This window comes from Echiichthys vipera, assembly GCF_963691815.1.
Source record: "Echiichthys vipera genome assembly, chromosome: 2".
In the NCBI taxonomy this organism is placed as follows: Eukaryota; Metazoa; Chordata; class Actinopteri; order Perciformes; family Trachinidae; genus Echiichthys; species Echiichthys vipera.
In genome coordinates, this window is record NC_139827.1 from 22,774,144 (window position 1) to 22,790,257 (window position 16,114).

Here is a 16,114-nt window from a genome sequence, read left to right on the forward strand (position 1 = left end):
CTCTCTATCTAAAAGTATTAATGTTCAGCACACAATTCCCAGTAGGAAATGCACAGGTCTTAATACCAACATTAATGGCTGAATTCCATTTGGCTGCTTCAGTTTCAGGGTCTTTATTGCGCACGACTGGGCTGCACTCACACAAATGGTGCAGAAAATGACTCTCCTGTCTATTAAGGTAATTTAAAATCAAACAAGATCTTTTTCTGGTGGACGTTTTACACATGAGAGAGGAGAGCTGGAAGGGCGATGGGAGGAAATTGTAGACGGGTTTCGAGAATATGGCAGAACCGATATGAAGCATATCATCATCTGTCAGCTGACTTGGCGACAGATAACATGCAGGGTTGTTAATATCTGGCAGCCACAGCAACAGATTTTCTCTCTGCTGGCAGGCCCAGGCACAGAGGGATGAGGTGTGCTGTCAATATCACACCAGGCCCTCTGACGTGCTGGCACCAGATTTTTGTGTTTTTTTTAACCAACTCACTTTGAGGTCATTGGGGTTCACATGGAATGGAAAAAAAAGTGCAGATAATATGGGTGATAACTTTATATGCAGGGCAAAAGAACAGCACAGCAGTGTAATTTATCTTATTTAAAACAGCCTCATCGTCAATCAATGCCACTGTAATACACTTCTTATAATCATACAGGAATAAAAATGTGCCATGTAAACATGTAAATTAGTTTTCCTCCCACCCTGGAGTGTAGAAATGTACAAAAAAGTTTCTTATATACCAGAAATATGTGTAAGGGAGAGACAATGGCTGCGTAATAATAGCTAAGGAGTGAGATGAGGAGGTTATTTCTGTTCCTCACTTCAGAAGTGTCAATTAGTTGTGGAGGACGCTGTACCACGATACAAGACAAGAAAAGTATTTCTGCTTCAGGTGACATCTAACAATATTACAGTGGTGTAACAGTGAGTCCAATTACAAAAGTCCTACTGTGAGTAGTCTACTTTGAAAGGTCAGAAACCTCTGACATACAGTACCATGGGAGTCCTGGCAAACACACAGTTGGAGATAATCTGGAGCTCTGCAGTATAATAATAGGGGTCTAAGGTTCTATCTCAGGAGGTCACAACTGTTGTGATACGCCATCAGAGCACGGTGATGTTGCACTTATGACAGCCATGCATGTGTGACATGTGGGATCTCCCCTGGCACACTGATTACCGGATCAGAATCAGGATCACTGATATCAAGAACAAAATATACCAAGAGGTGTAAGGGCTTTGAGAGACCTTGATGACGGTCGCTGACCTTCTGTTTGCTGTGCCTCAACGCTGAAACTAAAGCTGGATGAAGTTTGATTTCCCAAATATGTAAAAAAAAAAAAGGTTTAGGATTAAAGACAGGCATACACATGATATAAAAAATAGGTTAACAAAAGTACAGAAATTATAAAAAAGAATAGAATAAAATAATGGAATATGAGAACATTTGTCCATATTTCAGTTTAAATGTAAAACATTAAAAATGTATTTGTAAATACAAGTAAAATGGGATCAATTAGGCACATATTTGCTATTTATAGAAAAACAATTTTAGATTAATTTTCAAATCATTATGCTGTAAAATCCTCTTGAATAACACATTATATATTTCCTTTAAAGTACTTGAAAACAGACTTTCCCCTGTGTAAATACTGCTTTGACCAACTGAACGTAATGGGTATCAGTAGCACAGCACCACCTTGTGGTCTTAGTATGTGTGATGTAACACGTGTCAAACAGTTAATTTTCAAATCTTTTATTCTTTTTGTAAGTTTTCTAGTTACATAAAAATGAACCAAAACATTTAAAAAGCAGAAGGGAAACTAGGTGAAACATATGAGAGGTTTAATCCCAAACAATATATCCAGTAAAATAAGGAAGTGATAAATTACAACGCGGCATTCCAGAAAAGAGCCACTACTATTGATGTAATTTCAGGACCCAAACAGATACGGTATCCATCACTGAATCACTTCTGCCTTGGAAATATAGACTGATGAAACTCAAGGAGATGTGTTGATTTCCACAACGGGTAATCTGTTGTTTTGGAATTAAACCTTTCATATTTCTATAAGACCTTGAAAGAGGAAATTACACAGTACAGTAACAACCATAGAAATGAACCACAACCTTTTAACATTTTAAGCCACGTGGCTGGTAAGGACAGATACATAAGTTTCATGAGTATAAAGAGTATACATTAAAGAAACCTCAGTGTGAACAAAAACTTTTACCAAAGGTGGCAACAAAAACAGAAATCCACATCAGCTTGAGACCCTCCCATCTCTCCGCTGAGCTCTAACAATCTTCATCAACAGTAAGTCATATCAAAACGCTCTCAACTGTACATAAGATGATTTGCTTTCTGCAAAAGGTCCTGTAGGTCTGTTACCTTTCAGAGCACCTCTGGCACTCTGCATGACAAATGACAGATTACTTAAACTCAGCTCAAAGTATTGTTATCAGATCCAGTGTGGTTGGTACACAGAGAGGAACAGCAGTGCAGAAAAGTGTAAAGACAAATCATCGAGCAGATTTTTCTCAAAATTGGAGTTCAATGTAGCCTGGAATAATGTCAAAAGGAAACGGTTAAATATCCGTTTTCTTGAGCTGGGATTTTTCAAGCACATCCAATTAAATGCCATCCTTTGAAGATGGTATGAGAAGCATACGGCTTACCGCATTGTTTATCTTTAACAGAAAGACTAAAGGAGGCTGGTGGACTGAGTGTGTTTGCTGTCTTTGGACCCTGTTGTGGAAATCTACAAGCTACGCAGTGCACTGTAGAGGCTGAGGAGGAGGGTGATGAAGAGCTTAACCATGGGTGGTGTCATCCTCCACAAAGTCTTTGGCCTGCTCCGCTGTGATCACATCGATGTGACTCACCTAAACACACACACACACACACACACACACACACACACACACACACACACACACACACACACACACACACACACACACACACACACACACACACACACACACACACACACACACACACACACACACACACACACACACACACACACACACACACACACACACACACACACACACACACACACACACACACACACACACACACACACACACACACACACACACACACAGTTAATGACCAATCAATGAGTCTGTTTTAGTCATTCGGACTAAGCAGTGATGTTTTATGTTATAAAATCACCAAATTAAGGTAATATTTTCTTTTCACTGAGGCAGTTCAACAGAAAACCAACTCGCTCTCTTCAAGGAGAATTAGTGAATCCACAGAACAGCGGACTGAAAGAAGAACCAGTTAAAAAAAAAAAAAGACCAATTGGACTGAAAAATTGTGGGTTGTTTGTTTAATCTGAAGATGTCTGTTTATGTGATGAATCAGAACAGAAATGTGGACAACTTACTGAAAGGGATGGCATTTTTTTTCAAGACTCTAGTATGATAATGATACACTGACAGATATTGGTGTAGAAGCTAGAGCTGTAAACTTAATATTACTTTTGATCCCAATTTTGGATTATCCCAATTAAATGAACATGACTGACTGTGATATTGACGTTTAAAATGCGGCTCCTGTAATTGAAATACTCGAACATCCACCAGGGGATGATCGAGATGTTATAGCTCCATTTTTGTGGAGCAGTCATCCCGCTGCATGTGCAGCTTGCAACTTTCCTAAATGTTGCAGCTGCAGTGCAGAAAAAGTAACATACACCAGAGGGCAGAAGGGCAAAATAAAAAAAACTAATTTTGGGGACAATTTTATTTATATTTTGCTTCTAGGAAATACACTGAATTCAGGTATAGAAGAAGACAATTTTAAGTCTTATTTGGATGGAAAGATTTTTAATTAGCAGGAATTTTACACAACATGGAACTGAAAACTGCTGTTTATTTAAATTTCAAAGAACAATAAAGATATCATGTCCCTACAACAAAAAATAATCAGGATGTCAATACTGATCAAAAATAAGGGTGATTATCATTTTGTACATAACCATGCAGCCAAAGTAGAACATGTTCTTCTTTTAATCCAAAGTCTGGTGCCATCTTGGATTTCACAGTCATGCCAAGCAAACCCATCACAGACACTGCTGATCTGAGCATTTTTGAAACACATCATGATTCTTTTGGGTTTGTGCTAAATTATGCTGTGAAATTCACTCTCAAAAAACTACAGAACTGCAGGTTCAATGATGTTTAGGAACATGATATGGATTATGTCAGAAAATGGAACAAAATGGTTTTTAGTATTTTTTTGCAGTTCTTCTCAGTACATTAAAGTTATTGTTAGTTTTGATCTCTCAGGAAAATTGATGATAATAATAAAAGTATAAAATAAAGACTGCCTCTTCCTTTAAACCGGGAGGTTTTTTAACAGACACCTTACAAAGAATATACAGAATGTTTTTAAGAAGAACCTGTAAATTATCATTCCTTATAATAAAAGCATGTTTTCAAGTTTGAACCCAGGTTTTTAACTATGACACTCTGCTTGTCCAAAAGTTGATAGTGTTATACAGGGTAAACAGGATATTTACAATATGTTCTTTAATACCATTACATGTTGCACTTGTAATTTCAAAGAGATTTTCATGCTTAGTTGGCTCTTTTCTATCTGTCCGTCTATCTATCTAGATTTTTGCTGCAAATGCACCGTTGAGATGGTTCTCCTCAAGTTGTATTGCTTGTTAAATCTTTAAAAACATCCGCAAATTCTGCAAAATGTAAAATATTTGCATTGGATTTTTGAGAAATGTCATAATGGCAATGTTAAGATCCTCTAGTCTGTCTGTGAGAAAATGTCTTTAGATAAGATTAAAACTTGAATGGTCCTTGTGGAGAACTGGACAAATTTTTATCCTTTAGCAGGAGACTCACCTTGTTTCTGAATTTTACACCGTAGAACTTGTCAGCGGACTCGAGCAGCTCAGGCCTGAAGGTGGTGGTGATGAACTGGGCGTGACCTGCCAGCTCGACGATCATGTCTGAAATTGACATGCAAAACAAAGAGAACCTAGATAATGACTTTCTTACATTTACAAGGCTTTCTCATAAAGAATAGAAATCACAGATTTATTTATACAGCTACAGCCTCAATACTGATGATTATGGCGACTCTGTGAAAGTCATTCATGTATGATGAGATTTTTGGATACTGCATTTGTAACTTCATCTCGGTAATAAAAATACTTAAAAAAAATAAAACCGAACCTAATTCCCTTTCTGTATATGTTGAAACCATCACTTTACCTGAGACAGCCTTCCTGTGTTGGGCGTCGAGAGCCTGGTCAATCTCATCAAACAGGTAGAAAGGAGCAGGGTCACACTTCTGGATGGCAAATATGAGGGCCAGAGCCACCAGAGACTTCTGACCTCCAGACAGCTGCTGCATCTCTCTCATCTCACCCTGCTTCCCTGTGAACGACACCTACACAGGACCCGAGGCAGAAACACACAGAGGTTTGTTATTTCCACTTAATGGTTTCATCACTATAAGATTCTCGGTTTTGGGACGGATACAACAGATACATTCAGAGTGAAGGGTTTTACTCATTGCATGACCAACTACAACTTGATCCTGCTTTGAGGGGATAGAGATCAGGTGTGTTCATGATACTCCAGACATACACATTTGTAATGCTTCCCATAGTTCAGTTCGAATTTGTGAATAATTCAAGAGAAGCACCAAATACATTTCCCTCACATTACCATTTTAGTTTACAACTGTTTTACCGTAATAACATAATACACTTCATTTCAACACATTTGGCTTAAAAAAAACATAATAATAAATAATAATTTGTATAAATTCATCAATTATTGAAGGGGAATGCATTCTCAGTCAAAAGAGATACAATGAACAACAGAAAAAGAGTCTTACCCGGATGCCGACTCCAGTGAACTGGTCCACTGAAGGAACGCTGCTCTGTGAACCGGAGCCCCTCTCGCTGTCTGCACCGCTCTCACCCTCATCTTGAGACTGGCTGCCCTCAGCATCGCCCTTCTTCATCACCAACGTAGCTTTGCCACCTGGCACCAGCTTCTGGAAAACCTCACTGAAGTTCTTCGACACCTGAGGAAACGAAAATATAAAAAACAAAAAAATCATATTTTTAACCCTAATACAATGTTGCATATTTGCAGCAATCATTAAGAATTCTATACTTCTGTATTTCTACACAGGTAGTGTTTGAACTGCTGATATGGTTGGGTATCCAACAATTACTTCAATTATTTTCCACCAGTAGAATTAACCTGTTATGCTATTACATGAGGCAAATGTAGATTTTAGTAATGCCTGTATTACTTTTCACCAGTGTCTGCAAAAGGATTTTCTTATACATGTTTTCTGCCACAGTTTAAACGGTATAAGATGCTGACTGTCGCTAATTCCCGTGTACACTTGTCTGATAATGGCCAGTTTAAAAATTGCATTTACTTGCCAGAGCGAAGGGGATCAAAAAACATGCATGCCTAAAAAATACTCAATGCACCCACAGGCCGTAATCCTGCAAAACCAGCAGGGTTCCCACTCTTCTCTATTGATTACTTTCCAGGACTTTTCCAGGATTTTTTTCAGTGGTGACTGTGAAAGTGTGCAATCTTCTTGGCTATAACTTGCATGAAATCATCTTGCGTTCTTAGAAATGATGACAAATTGATCATAGAATAACATACTAATAAAAACTATTACAGTTATCGGCCAGCAGTGACTAACATTTACATTTGAAGGATACCTACCTGTTTGAAAGTGAGCTGGATGGCTTCATACTTTCGCAGCTCCAAGACGTTCATGAGCTCCATGATGGATTTGTAGCCACGGTCCAACTCATCCTGACGCTTGATTAGCTTTTCCTTCTGCTCAGAGAAGTTGACAAACTGGTCCAGAGCTTTCTTGTTGACATGGCTGTACTTCTTCAGCTCTGTGTTACACTGCTCCAGTTTTCGGAACAACTGTTGGAGAAGAAAAACGTAAAGAATGAACCACCATTAACTTCTGAGTTATTCAGGTTGGCAGTAGGTGGTATCTTTAAAAATACACAACTGCAGGACAACAACTTAACAATAAATGAATTGATTATTTTCAGAGATTTTTTTTCTACCGAAATATGCGAGGAAAATTGACAACAAACGTGTTCATCATCATCTTGCACCGAGACATATATTCAGAACAAGTATTTAAAAGTATGTTACTAGATTCTATTAATTTCTGAAGGCAGGGCTGGGTGATAATTTAATATAATAATGTATCATCTTCCAGTGGAATAATATTATATCACAGAAATATCACAATGTTGTCAAAATTTACGACAGCAAGCACACTGACTCAAATTTATCAAAAAGTCTAATGAAATATTTTGTGGGAATATCCTTTGAAGATTGCGGTTTTGTTTTTATATCACACTATTTGTGTGCTTGTTTGCAGGCATGTCAACATAATCAGTGTATAGCTGGATCTCTATTAATTCCCTTGAAACTTGTTTTAATTTTGCACTTAAGTTCTTAATAAAATGAGAAAATACTCAATTTTTATCCACATTAGTTCAATTAGTTCATAAATTCACACAGGTGAATATAAAAACCTCATAGGGTTATTTCATATAGACCCTTTATTGAATTACCAGAAGAAATGCTATATCGTGATATATATTGTTATCTAGATATGAAATGACCTATATCGAGATAGAAGATGGCATGACCTGATTAAAAACCAGCTTAGCCTGAAACAAAAGTTACATGCTATCTATAAACTTTCAAACTATAAATTCAACCATCTGAATCACATATGACTGAATGCCATTATTATCTGCCCCCCCCCCCATCCACTTCTGCAATCAATGGCACCATCTTGCCCCTGAACAGTGTCCTGTGGAGAGAGATTAACTATGGTGAAGTGTTTATGAGAAAGTGTGAGGCTATTTTCAGCATTGTCAAAGAGGGGAGATGGCAGACAGACACACACACACACACACACACACACACACACACACACACACACACACACACATGCACACGCACACACGCACGAAAGAGGCAGCCAAGTCCACTCAATTCACAGTCTGTATTCCCAGAGGCAGCTAGCTGAACAAAATCACAGACAGCACTAACTAGTGTGTGAGTGTGTGAGTCACTGGTGAGTGGGTGGTATGTGATGGCCTCGGGTCTTATTCCTTAGGAGATCTGTGCCTATCTGTACATGAATATGGTGCGCACACTTAGAAGCTTGATTCAGGTAGTAAGATCGACTGCACAGAAAAACTGCCCTTCAGTAGATCTTCATATAATTAGTGTTTGTGTGTCATTATGACACACGGCTTGGGTTTGGTTTTCTAAACAGCTGGCACTAGTTTTGCTTCACAGCACTTTAAAAGGCTCAAATCGTGTGTTGTATAAAATCTTGTAATGGCCACTGTGTTGTGTAACCTGGGTTTACTTGCCACTCCTTCGGTCGCTTGGGCAAAATTCTCTAAATTATCTCTAAAGCAAGTTACCAGACTGCTCTGCGAGTGAAATACAATAGAGCTAGATGTTGACTGGTTTGAAACATGAAACTTAAAAGCAACGAACCATCATGTATCATCATTAAGCACTGTGTGTGTTTGTGTGTTTGTTTGTGTGTGTGTGTGATTGACACCTGTTTGAGTGTGAGGGTCTGGTACTTCTCAAAAGCCTCCTGAGGCAGTGAGCCAAGCTCTCTGATCTTCTTCATGCACTCTTCTTTCTTCTTGAGCAGCATGCCCTGCCTGTTGGTCATCTTTTCCAGTTCCTTGGTGTCGTGGTTGATGGCGTCATTTTGCTCCTTCTCAATGTTCTTCCAGCGCTCCATGCTCTTTATGTGGTCCTTGATCTCCCCCTCTGTCTTGTCGGCCAGAGAATCCAGATCTGAAAAAGACGCAGGAGCCGGTGAAGTTGGTGCAGTAGTACACATAGAGGAACTTTTCTAAAGCATAATGTAAAAAACCCAACCAGCAACGTCTTATCAACACGAGTTTCATCTTCATTCTGTGGCCACAAATACTCCATTTGGCTTTACAGCCTACATCAACAGCGCACATCGTAATTGTCCAACTTTGTTAAAAGAAAGAGACAAAATAAAATCAAATTGTTCCCTGAATCATAAATAGAAAATCCTGCAAGAGAGTTTTAGAACAAATTATCCTTGTGATGCCTACTTAATAACAAGGTCATGCTGTGAATATGTCTTAAATTAGATTGAAAAGGATTTCACACAAATCCATTAAAATGGATTCTTTCTTCTTGTTGGAGGAACAACTGCTTTATAAGAACTGCATACTATCATCCGAATCTGAGATACAGCACCACCAGAGCATTTATACAACAGCCAGGCTGTCTCTGGAACAAAACATAATCCACATTGTGAGTCGATCACATCACAGCAATTCTCACCATCTGCTGGCGGTACCAACTCCCTGAAGACATTCTCCACAGTTGCTGAATTTAGATTACCCACTGACAGCTAATTTTGGGCTCAATGGATAATAAATCCGTTAAGATTACTGATAACCAGAAAAGAGTGATAAGCTTTGTTTTTATAGCTGCTGAAAGCAATTATACAATCTAAAAAACCTTATATCCGTCTCTTAACACATTCTTACATGCTTACTCGCCTTTATTAAAGTATTAGTGTAAATATGTGTGTATGTCATGATTTGGGTTAATTAACAGAGTGTGTTTTGTTTGAGGGGGAAGGGTGTGTGTATTTTTTTAATGGTGTATCTTCTGGTTACAAGCTGGTGTCTCAAAGCTTTAGGCTACCCTCACTAACCCAGTGTTGTGTGTTTAGTACAGAACGTACCTTCTGATCGCGCCAAAGTCTCTTTGACACGTTTGTTGATTCCGTCCAGCTCAGATGTTGTGGCTGTGAGCACTGTGCCGCCCTCAGTCTCTCGTAGCTCGTTTAGCTCCTGTGTCAATGCAAATTAGGACACATCAATAAAAGAGAGTCATGCAAATTCAACATCTCTCTTCTGACTCATGAATGAAGCAATGAATCCAAGACCCTCCATTTACAACAGAAGGCAACACATGACATTAATTGAATTATCTAACAGCTGCAAACAAAACCCTTAAATGTGTTGGTTAATTTAAGAATAAAAAAAACAGAAGCCTTATGTTGCCCAATAGAATACATACTCTTTATGCAGAGCTGTACTATGAGACTTATGACATGTTTCTAGGGAGTCTAAAGGGACAGCGTACCTGCTCCACTTGGTCAAGGCGCTTCCGTAAATTCTCGTTGAGATATGTTTCCACTCGGGTCATTATGCCCTCAAGCTTGATCCTCTCATTCAACAACTGTCTGTTATCCTGTGGGTGGATAGAGGGATCAACACACAAAATACAAACGGTTACTCCTTGCTAAGTGCAAACAAACAAGACATTCCCAGCAACTCAATATCTAAAAGTACTTACAAGGGATAGTTTTTTGAAGTGGGGTTGTATGAGGTTCTCACTGATGGTTGAAAAACAGGCTGTAAAGATATATATTTCTGCTGTAAAGTTGGGTTAGGGGGTCTACGAGGGGTGACTGGCTTTTGGAGCCAGTCTCAAGTGGCCATTTAAGGAACCGCTTAGCCTGAGGTTGCTGCTTGGTTAATATCTGCTACATTTATAGTTATCTGTGAACAACATATAAGGACACTCATACATAAAGTCTTTGCCTAAAGTGGTACACAAACAACTGTCTGCATTCACTTGCCATAACAAAAACAATTAGTCCTAACAAAGTGTTATGTCGCAAGCAATATAATCTGGCAACCGCCAACACTGCAGAACCAAACATGAAAGGGTCCATGTTGCGTGGGCAGAGCTGTTGCGCAACGATAGCAGGAATGGCTGAGAGTTCATAGAGGTGAAAGCTAAGAGCAGCTGGCAGTGAAAGAGAAAGAGGGGGCACCACTGGATCACAGGAACATCCCACACACAGATGCTGCCTGCTACTCTCACCTCAATAGGGTTGTTTTAATACACCAGCAGGAGGCAGAGCGGGAGGGGAAACAAAGAAACAACAAAATGTAGCTAACAGATGTATTCTCTGAACCACATATAAGCAGGTGAGAGGGATGTGCATGCAACAGTGCTATTCTAAAAAGGTTTATGATCAAATAATCCTTCAAGTACAAATTATGGCTTAAAACATTGTAGGTTATTGTTGCTCCAATTGAGATGGCTTAAATTATAAAATGTGTAGTTGAAATCATCAATCTGATGAAAAAAAGTGATTCAGAGGAAAAATGGCAAAACCGAGGGGGGGGGCTCTGTGTACATGAAGATGAACGGCACAGGGGAGTTGCTGGTCTCCCGCTGCCTCAGTCGGTTAGTTTGTTTCTGTTATTGTGTGAATTCAGTGAATGCTAGTATAGTGCTACATTTCATAATAGCAACTGCTTTGAATGTGCATGCAGCCAGCCAAGGAGGGCCTATTTTATTGTGGAAATAATTATTTATAAATACAAGTCTATTTAAAAAGGAATGTGTCTATTAGTTTTGCACGGTAAACAAATACTAGAAAGGTACCTCGGTACCCAGCCGTAAGAAAAAAATACTATTTCCCGTTGTATTAGTATGGGTACTTTACAGCGGAGCAGTTTGTGCAGCTGCTCTCTGCTTCATCACTGCCTGCAGCCACAGTGGGCGTAGTGTTGCACGGTATACCGATACTAGAAAGGTACCGCGGTACCCAGGCGTTAAGAACGATACTTTTTCACATTTTATTAGTATCGGTACTTTCTGAATTTTCTGCGACAGCGTGTCTGTGCAGCTTCTGTCTGCTTCCTCGCTGCCTGCAGACGGAGTGGGCGTGGCTTTACGGTGACGGACAGTCACAGAGCAGAGCGAGACAGACATGGCCGAAAGTCTCACGAGGGCTCCTGCCGACCGTCCGAGGCTTGTTGTAAAAGCAGACGCACGGAGCGAAATATGGAAATATTTCGCTTACATTGCAGACAGCGAGGGCAAGCCCACGGACACCACAAGGCCCGTATGTAAGAGATGCTATAAGTCGGTGATGACCAAGGAAGGCAACACGTCCAACCTGGCGAAGCATCTCGCGGACAGACACCCCGATTTGCACCGAGAGTTCAGAGAGCTGCAGGTTAGCAATAGATAACGTTAAATATCCCCCGGATGAAGTCAAGCGAACTGTTTTCCCCATCAGAATTGCAGGAGGCAGTCAGGGGAGAAGCTGTTTAACAGTCCGGTGTGGTTCCACATATCTCTGTCTGCTAACGCAACGTTCACACTGGTGACATGAACTTTACGATAACATGCGCTGGTGTTCACACGTATGATAAACAACAACACTCATTTTAAGTCAACCGGTGCTAGTAATATAATCATAGCATGTACATTATTGTCAAAAATTTACAAGATATATTTTAATTTACATTATTAGAAAATGGTATGGTAAGAGCACAGACCTCCACCGGGTCTGGGTCATTTGTGTTATACTTTACTGCACTAATGTAGTTTGCAGGCTGATAATACAAGGTTTGAATTTTATCAACTTAAAATACAAATTGCAAATTTCCCTTTTGTGGGACGAATAAAGTATTATCTTATTTTATGAATTGCCAGATTTACAATTATTTTTATGCTGAATAGAATTGTAGTTAATGTGCTGTTAATTTTTTTCTACTACAAACACTGAGCTTTAAATGGAAAATCAGGTCATTAAATAATCTGTGAGAGCAAACAAGACAAATAAACAACACAAGACACTTGTCTTTTTGGACACAGAGATGCTTGTAACCACATTGGCAGCTAAGTTAACTATCAGCCTGAAATAATGATGATAATATTAGTAGTATTGAAGCATAAGCATAAAGTTCTGCAGCTTTGACAAAAATCTCTATATTTATTTTGACTTTTTAAGTTTAAGTGTTGTAATGAATAAAAATAAATAATTTTAAGTTCCACATTTTGTCATCTAATATTTTATTCCATTACTTTTGCTGATGTTTTAGTTTTCTGCCGTGGTATCGTTTCAGTATCGGTATCGAGATATTTTAGGCAGGTATCGTACCGAAGTCATAATTTTGGTATCGTGACAACACTAAGTGGGCGTGGTTTCATAGTGACATGTCACTCACAGAGCGAGACAGACATGACTGCTCCTGCCGACCGTCCTTGTTTTTTTATAAGCAGATGCACAGAGCGATTATGTGGCCGACAGTATCGAGCCTCAAGCCCACGGACAACATAAAGCCTGTCTGTAAACCATGCTTTAAATCAATATAGACCAAGGGAGAAAACACGACCAACTTGGAGAAACATCAAGCTGACTTGTTCAGAGAGCTGCAGGTTAGAGATAGATAACATAAATATTTCCCTGATGGAACGTTAAGTTACGATAACATACGCTGATGTTCACAAGTGTGCTGATCAACAACAACACTTATAAATTATGTATTTAAGTCAATCAGTACTGATAATATAATCACAGCATGTACATTTTTGCCAATTTATCATTTATAGTAGAAATGGTCTGATTAGAGCACACACCTGCCTGTAGTTTGCAGGGGTTTGAACTTTATCAACATTTCCCTTTGTGGGACGAATAAAGGATTATCTTATTTTATGAACTAAACATGTTAAGTAGCTAATAAAGCTCAGCAGCTCTTACAAAAATATATTTTTATTTTGACTTTTTAAGTTTAAATGTTTTAATTAATAAAAAAGAAATAATTAAAGAAGTTCCAACATCTTAGATTGTTGGTAAATTTGTTTTTTGAGTTAATGAGGTCTATCAAAAAACATTAATCCAAAACATAAATCTGTGGCAAAATCTATCAATAACAACATTCACAAAATTTTCTTAACTTAAAATCCAAACATAAGTAAAAGAGTAGCACTGGTAGCCTTTTTGAGGTTGGTTTAAAAGTAATGGTCCTGGGACTTGAGCAGTGACTCACTGCAGCAGACCACCTGGCTACAAAATATTTTCTCGTTAGTCCATCTAAGAAGGGGACAGAAATCCCTAAAATTGCGAGTATTTCAAAGATCCTATGTGTAATAACAGACACAAATCATTGGGCTGTGTCCAATCCTTCTGCTGACCTGCTGGAGTTGACGGATCTCATCGTTGAGGTCATCGACACGCCTCTGGTCCTCCAAGCTGAGCTGAGAGAGGAGATCTGTACCGAGTTCGGCCTTCAGTGACTCCCTGGTAGACTCCATGGCATGGAGGCTGGCCTCCAGACTTTGGAGACTGCGTTGCTGAAGAGGAAGAGTCAGAGTCATCAGCAGACAGCACAAACAGACGCTGAGCTGAATACAGGCTGAACCTGTCATACATGCAAAAGAATGACGGATATTCAATTCATTCAAGTCTTAGTGACCTTGAACTCTAGGCTTGTATACAAGTTTAAATGATGATATTGTGAAAACAAAAGTATACAATAACCTTGGGCATGAAAGTCTTCTCTGACTGCTGCCTCTTCTCTTTCAGCATCTTCATCTCTGAAAGAATACTGTCTCTGGATGCCTTAAACTTCCTCTGTTGTGTCTCGATCTGCTGCATCTGGTTCATCAGTTGGTCGATCTCATTGTTGATACGTGGAGGCAGTGATTAAGGAAGTATCAGACAATGGTTTTACGGATGATGAGCATTTTCATTTTCTCCCAGTTCTCCCTTGGCAAAGGAATTTGCGCTGACAAGTTGAACTTTATCTTCTCATAGTTTTCCCAACTTGATATGATCAGCTGTCTACAGGCTACGGCTGTCCACATTACCTCTGTTGCACGGCCTAATAGTGTGAAACAAGTCAAGTCAATTTTATTGCTAGTTCCCAATATCACAAATCACTTGTTATCAAGGCAGAGGATTAAGGAGAGCTGCACATCATTAATCTAATTTAACAGACAGGCTTATTGATCGTGCAGGACTACACTCCTATGGGCCTTTGATGTTTAACAGGACTGAATAAACAGTGAAGCCAATCAATGTGCTGATTTAAAAAGAAAGGTACGGAAAACACATTTAAGAAATAGTTGAAAGGCTGTGTGCTCATTTTATGAGACATCAGGTCACTAACTGCCCTGAATAAAATGTTGGAAAAAAAAGAAAAAAAGAAACCTGCATTTATCTCTGTAATGGCCACTTCAACTCTTACGAATAAAATATAAATCAGGTTGCATTTCACATAACTAAGTTGATAAAACTTGTAGTCGTTACAAAGCAAGTGCGTGACCTCAATACTTTCACTGCAATGTTTTGCTGGTGGCAAAATGAAAATAGCAACTTAAAATAGGAGGGATGGGTGAGGTGAAACAGCGTAATCTCATGCTTATCGACAGGGTAGAAGTGGAGAGTGAACAACAAGAGGCTTTTAAATAATTGATCTGTTTTGACTCACCGCTGCAGGAGTGAAGGACTGGCGCCGTGTCATCAGCCCAGTCATCCATTTCCCCTGCCCACTCCCACATGTACTGTGCGTAATCACCAGGTGCACACATACCCGCATATGCATACTGCGAGTGAGAAGCCACACACAATCACACAGGTGTGCAAACATACACATAATCATTCCTGGGCGGAAGTTATTATATCCATAAACATACTGTACATGCTAACCTAAATCCTCTCTGATCCGTCTGTTTTGCCTTCATCGTCTGTCCAGAAGTGAGTCATGGCTCTGGCCGATATGACCTAACATGCACTAATCCCTCATGACCTGCTTAGACCCTCTCATTGCACCTGAGTCAGCCTCCTGCTGGCTGAAGTGGCTACATAACCCAGATGGATTTAATCCACATTTAAAATTCAGACTCAGCCATGTGACATCATTGAGTGAAGGCTGCACTCAAGGGTGTTAAAACTTCTTTCAATAGATTTCCTAGATAAGAGAAATGCTCCTTTATACTGCATGGTGGCATCAACAGAAGAAGACTGATTAAAGGACGCCTTTTTATAGAAACTGTCACTACTGATCTTTTTAATGGAATTCCATTGCTAGGCAACAGCCTTGGTCCTTGTTAACTTCCTGTTAGCTGATGTCATTCACATTCACTGCAACAGGAATCAAACTTGGACACATTTAGAATGTTTACAATAAGATACTATCTGTTAAAGTCATGTACCATTCAGCTGTA

General features: G+C 39.3%; 1 protein-coding gene across 1 annotated transcript in view; it reads right to left on the bottom strand.

The window, feature by feature from the left end:
• Window positions 1-1,769: 1,769 nt before the first annotated feature.
• The window catches only part of smc3 (structural maintenance of chromosomes 3), a 28,354-nt gene continuing 14,009 nt past the window's right edge, over window positions 1,770-16,114 (bottom strand). The window contains exons 20-29 of the mRNA XM_083927112.1: window positions 14,427-14,578; window positions 14,081-14,239; window positions 10,223-10,330; window positions 9,819-9,927; window positions 8,637-8,884; window positions 6,743-6,955; window positions 5,883-6,074; window positions 5,252-5,429; window positions 4,880-4,986; window positions 1,770-2,887 (exon numbers count right to left, since the gene is read on the bottom strand). Coding sequence (XP_083783238.1) covers window positions 2,816-2,887; window positions 4,880-4,986; window positions 5,252-5,429; window positions 5,883-6,074; window positions 6,743-6,955; window positions 8,637-8,884; window positions 9,819-9,927; window positions 10,223-10,330; window positions 14,081-14,239; window positions 14,427-14,578 — 1,538 coding nt within the window. The 3' untranslated portion in view covers window positions 1,770-2,815. The remainder of the gene's footprint in view (window positions 2,888-4,879; window positions 4,987-5,251; window positions 5,430-5,882; window positions 6,075-6,742; window positions 6,956-8,636; window positions 8,885-9,818; window positions 9,928-10,222; window positions 10,331-14,080; window positions 14,240-14,426; window positions 14,579-16,114) is intronic.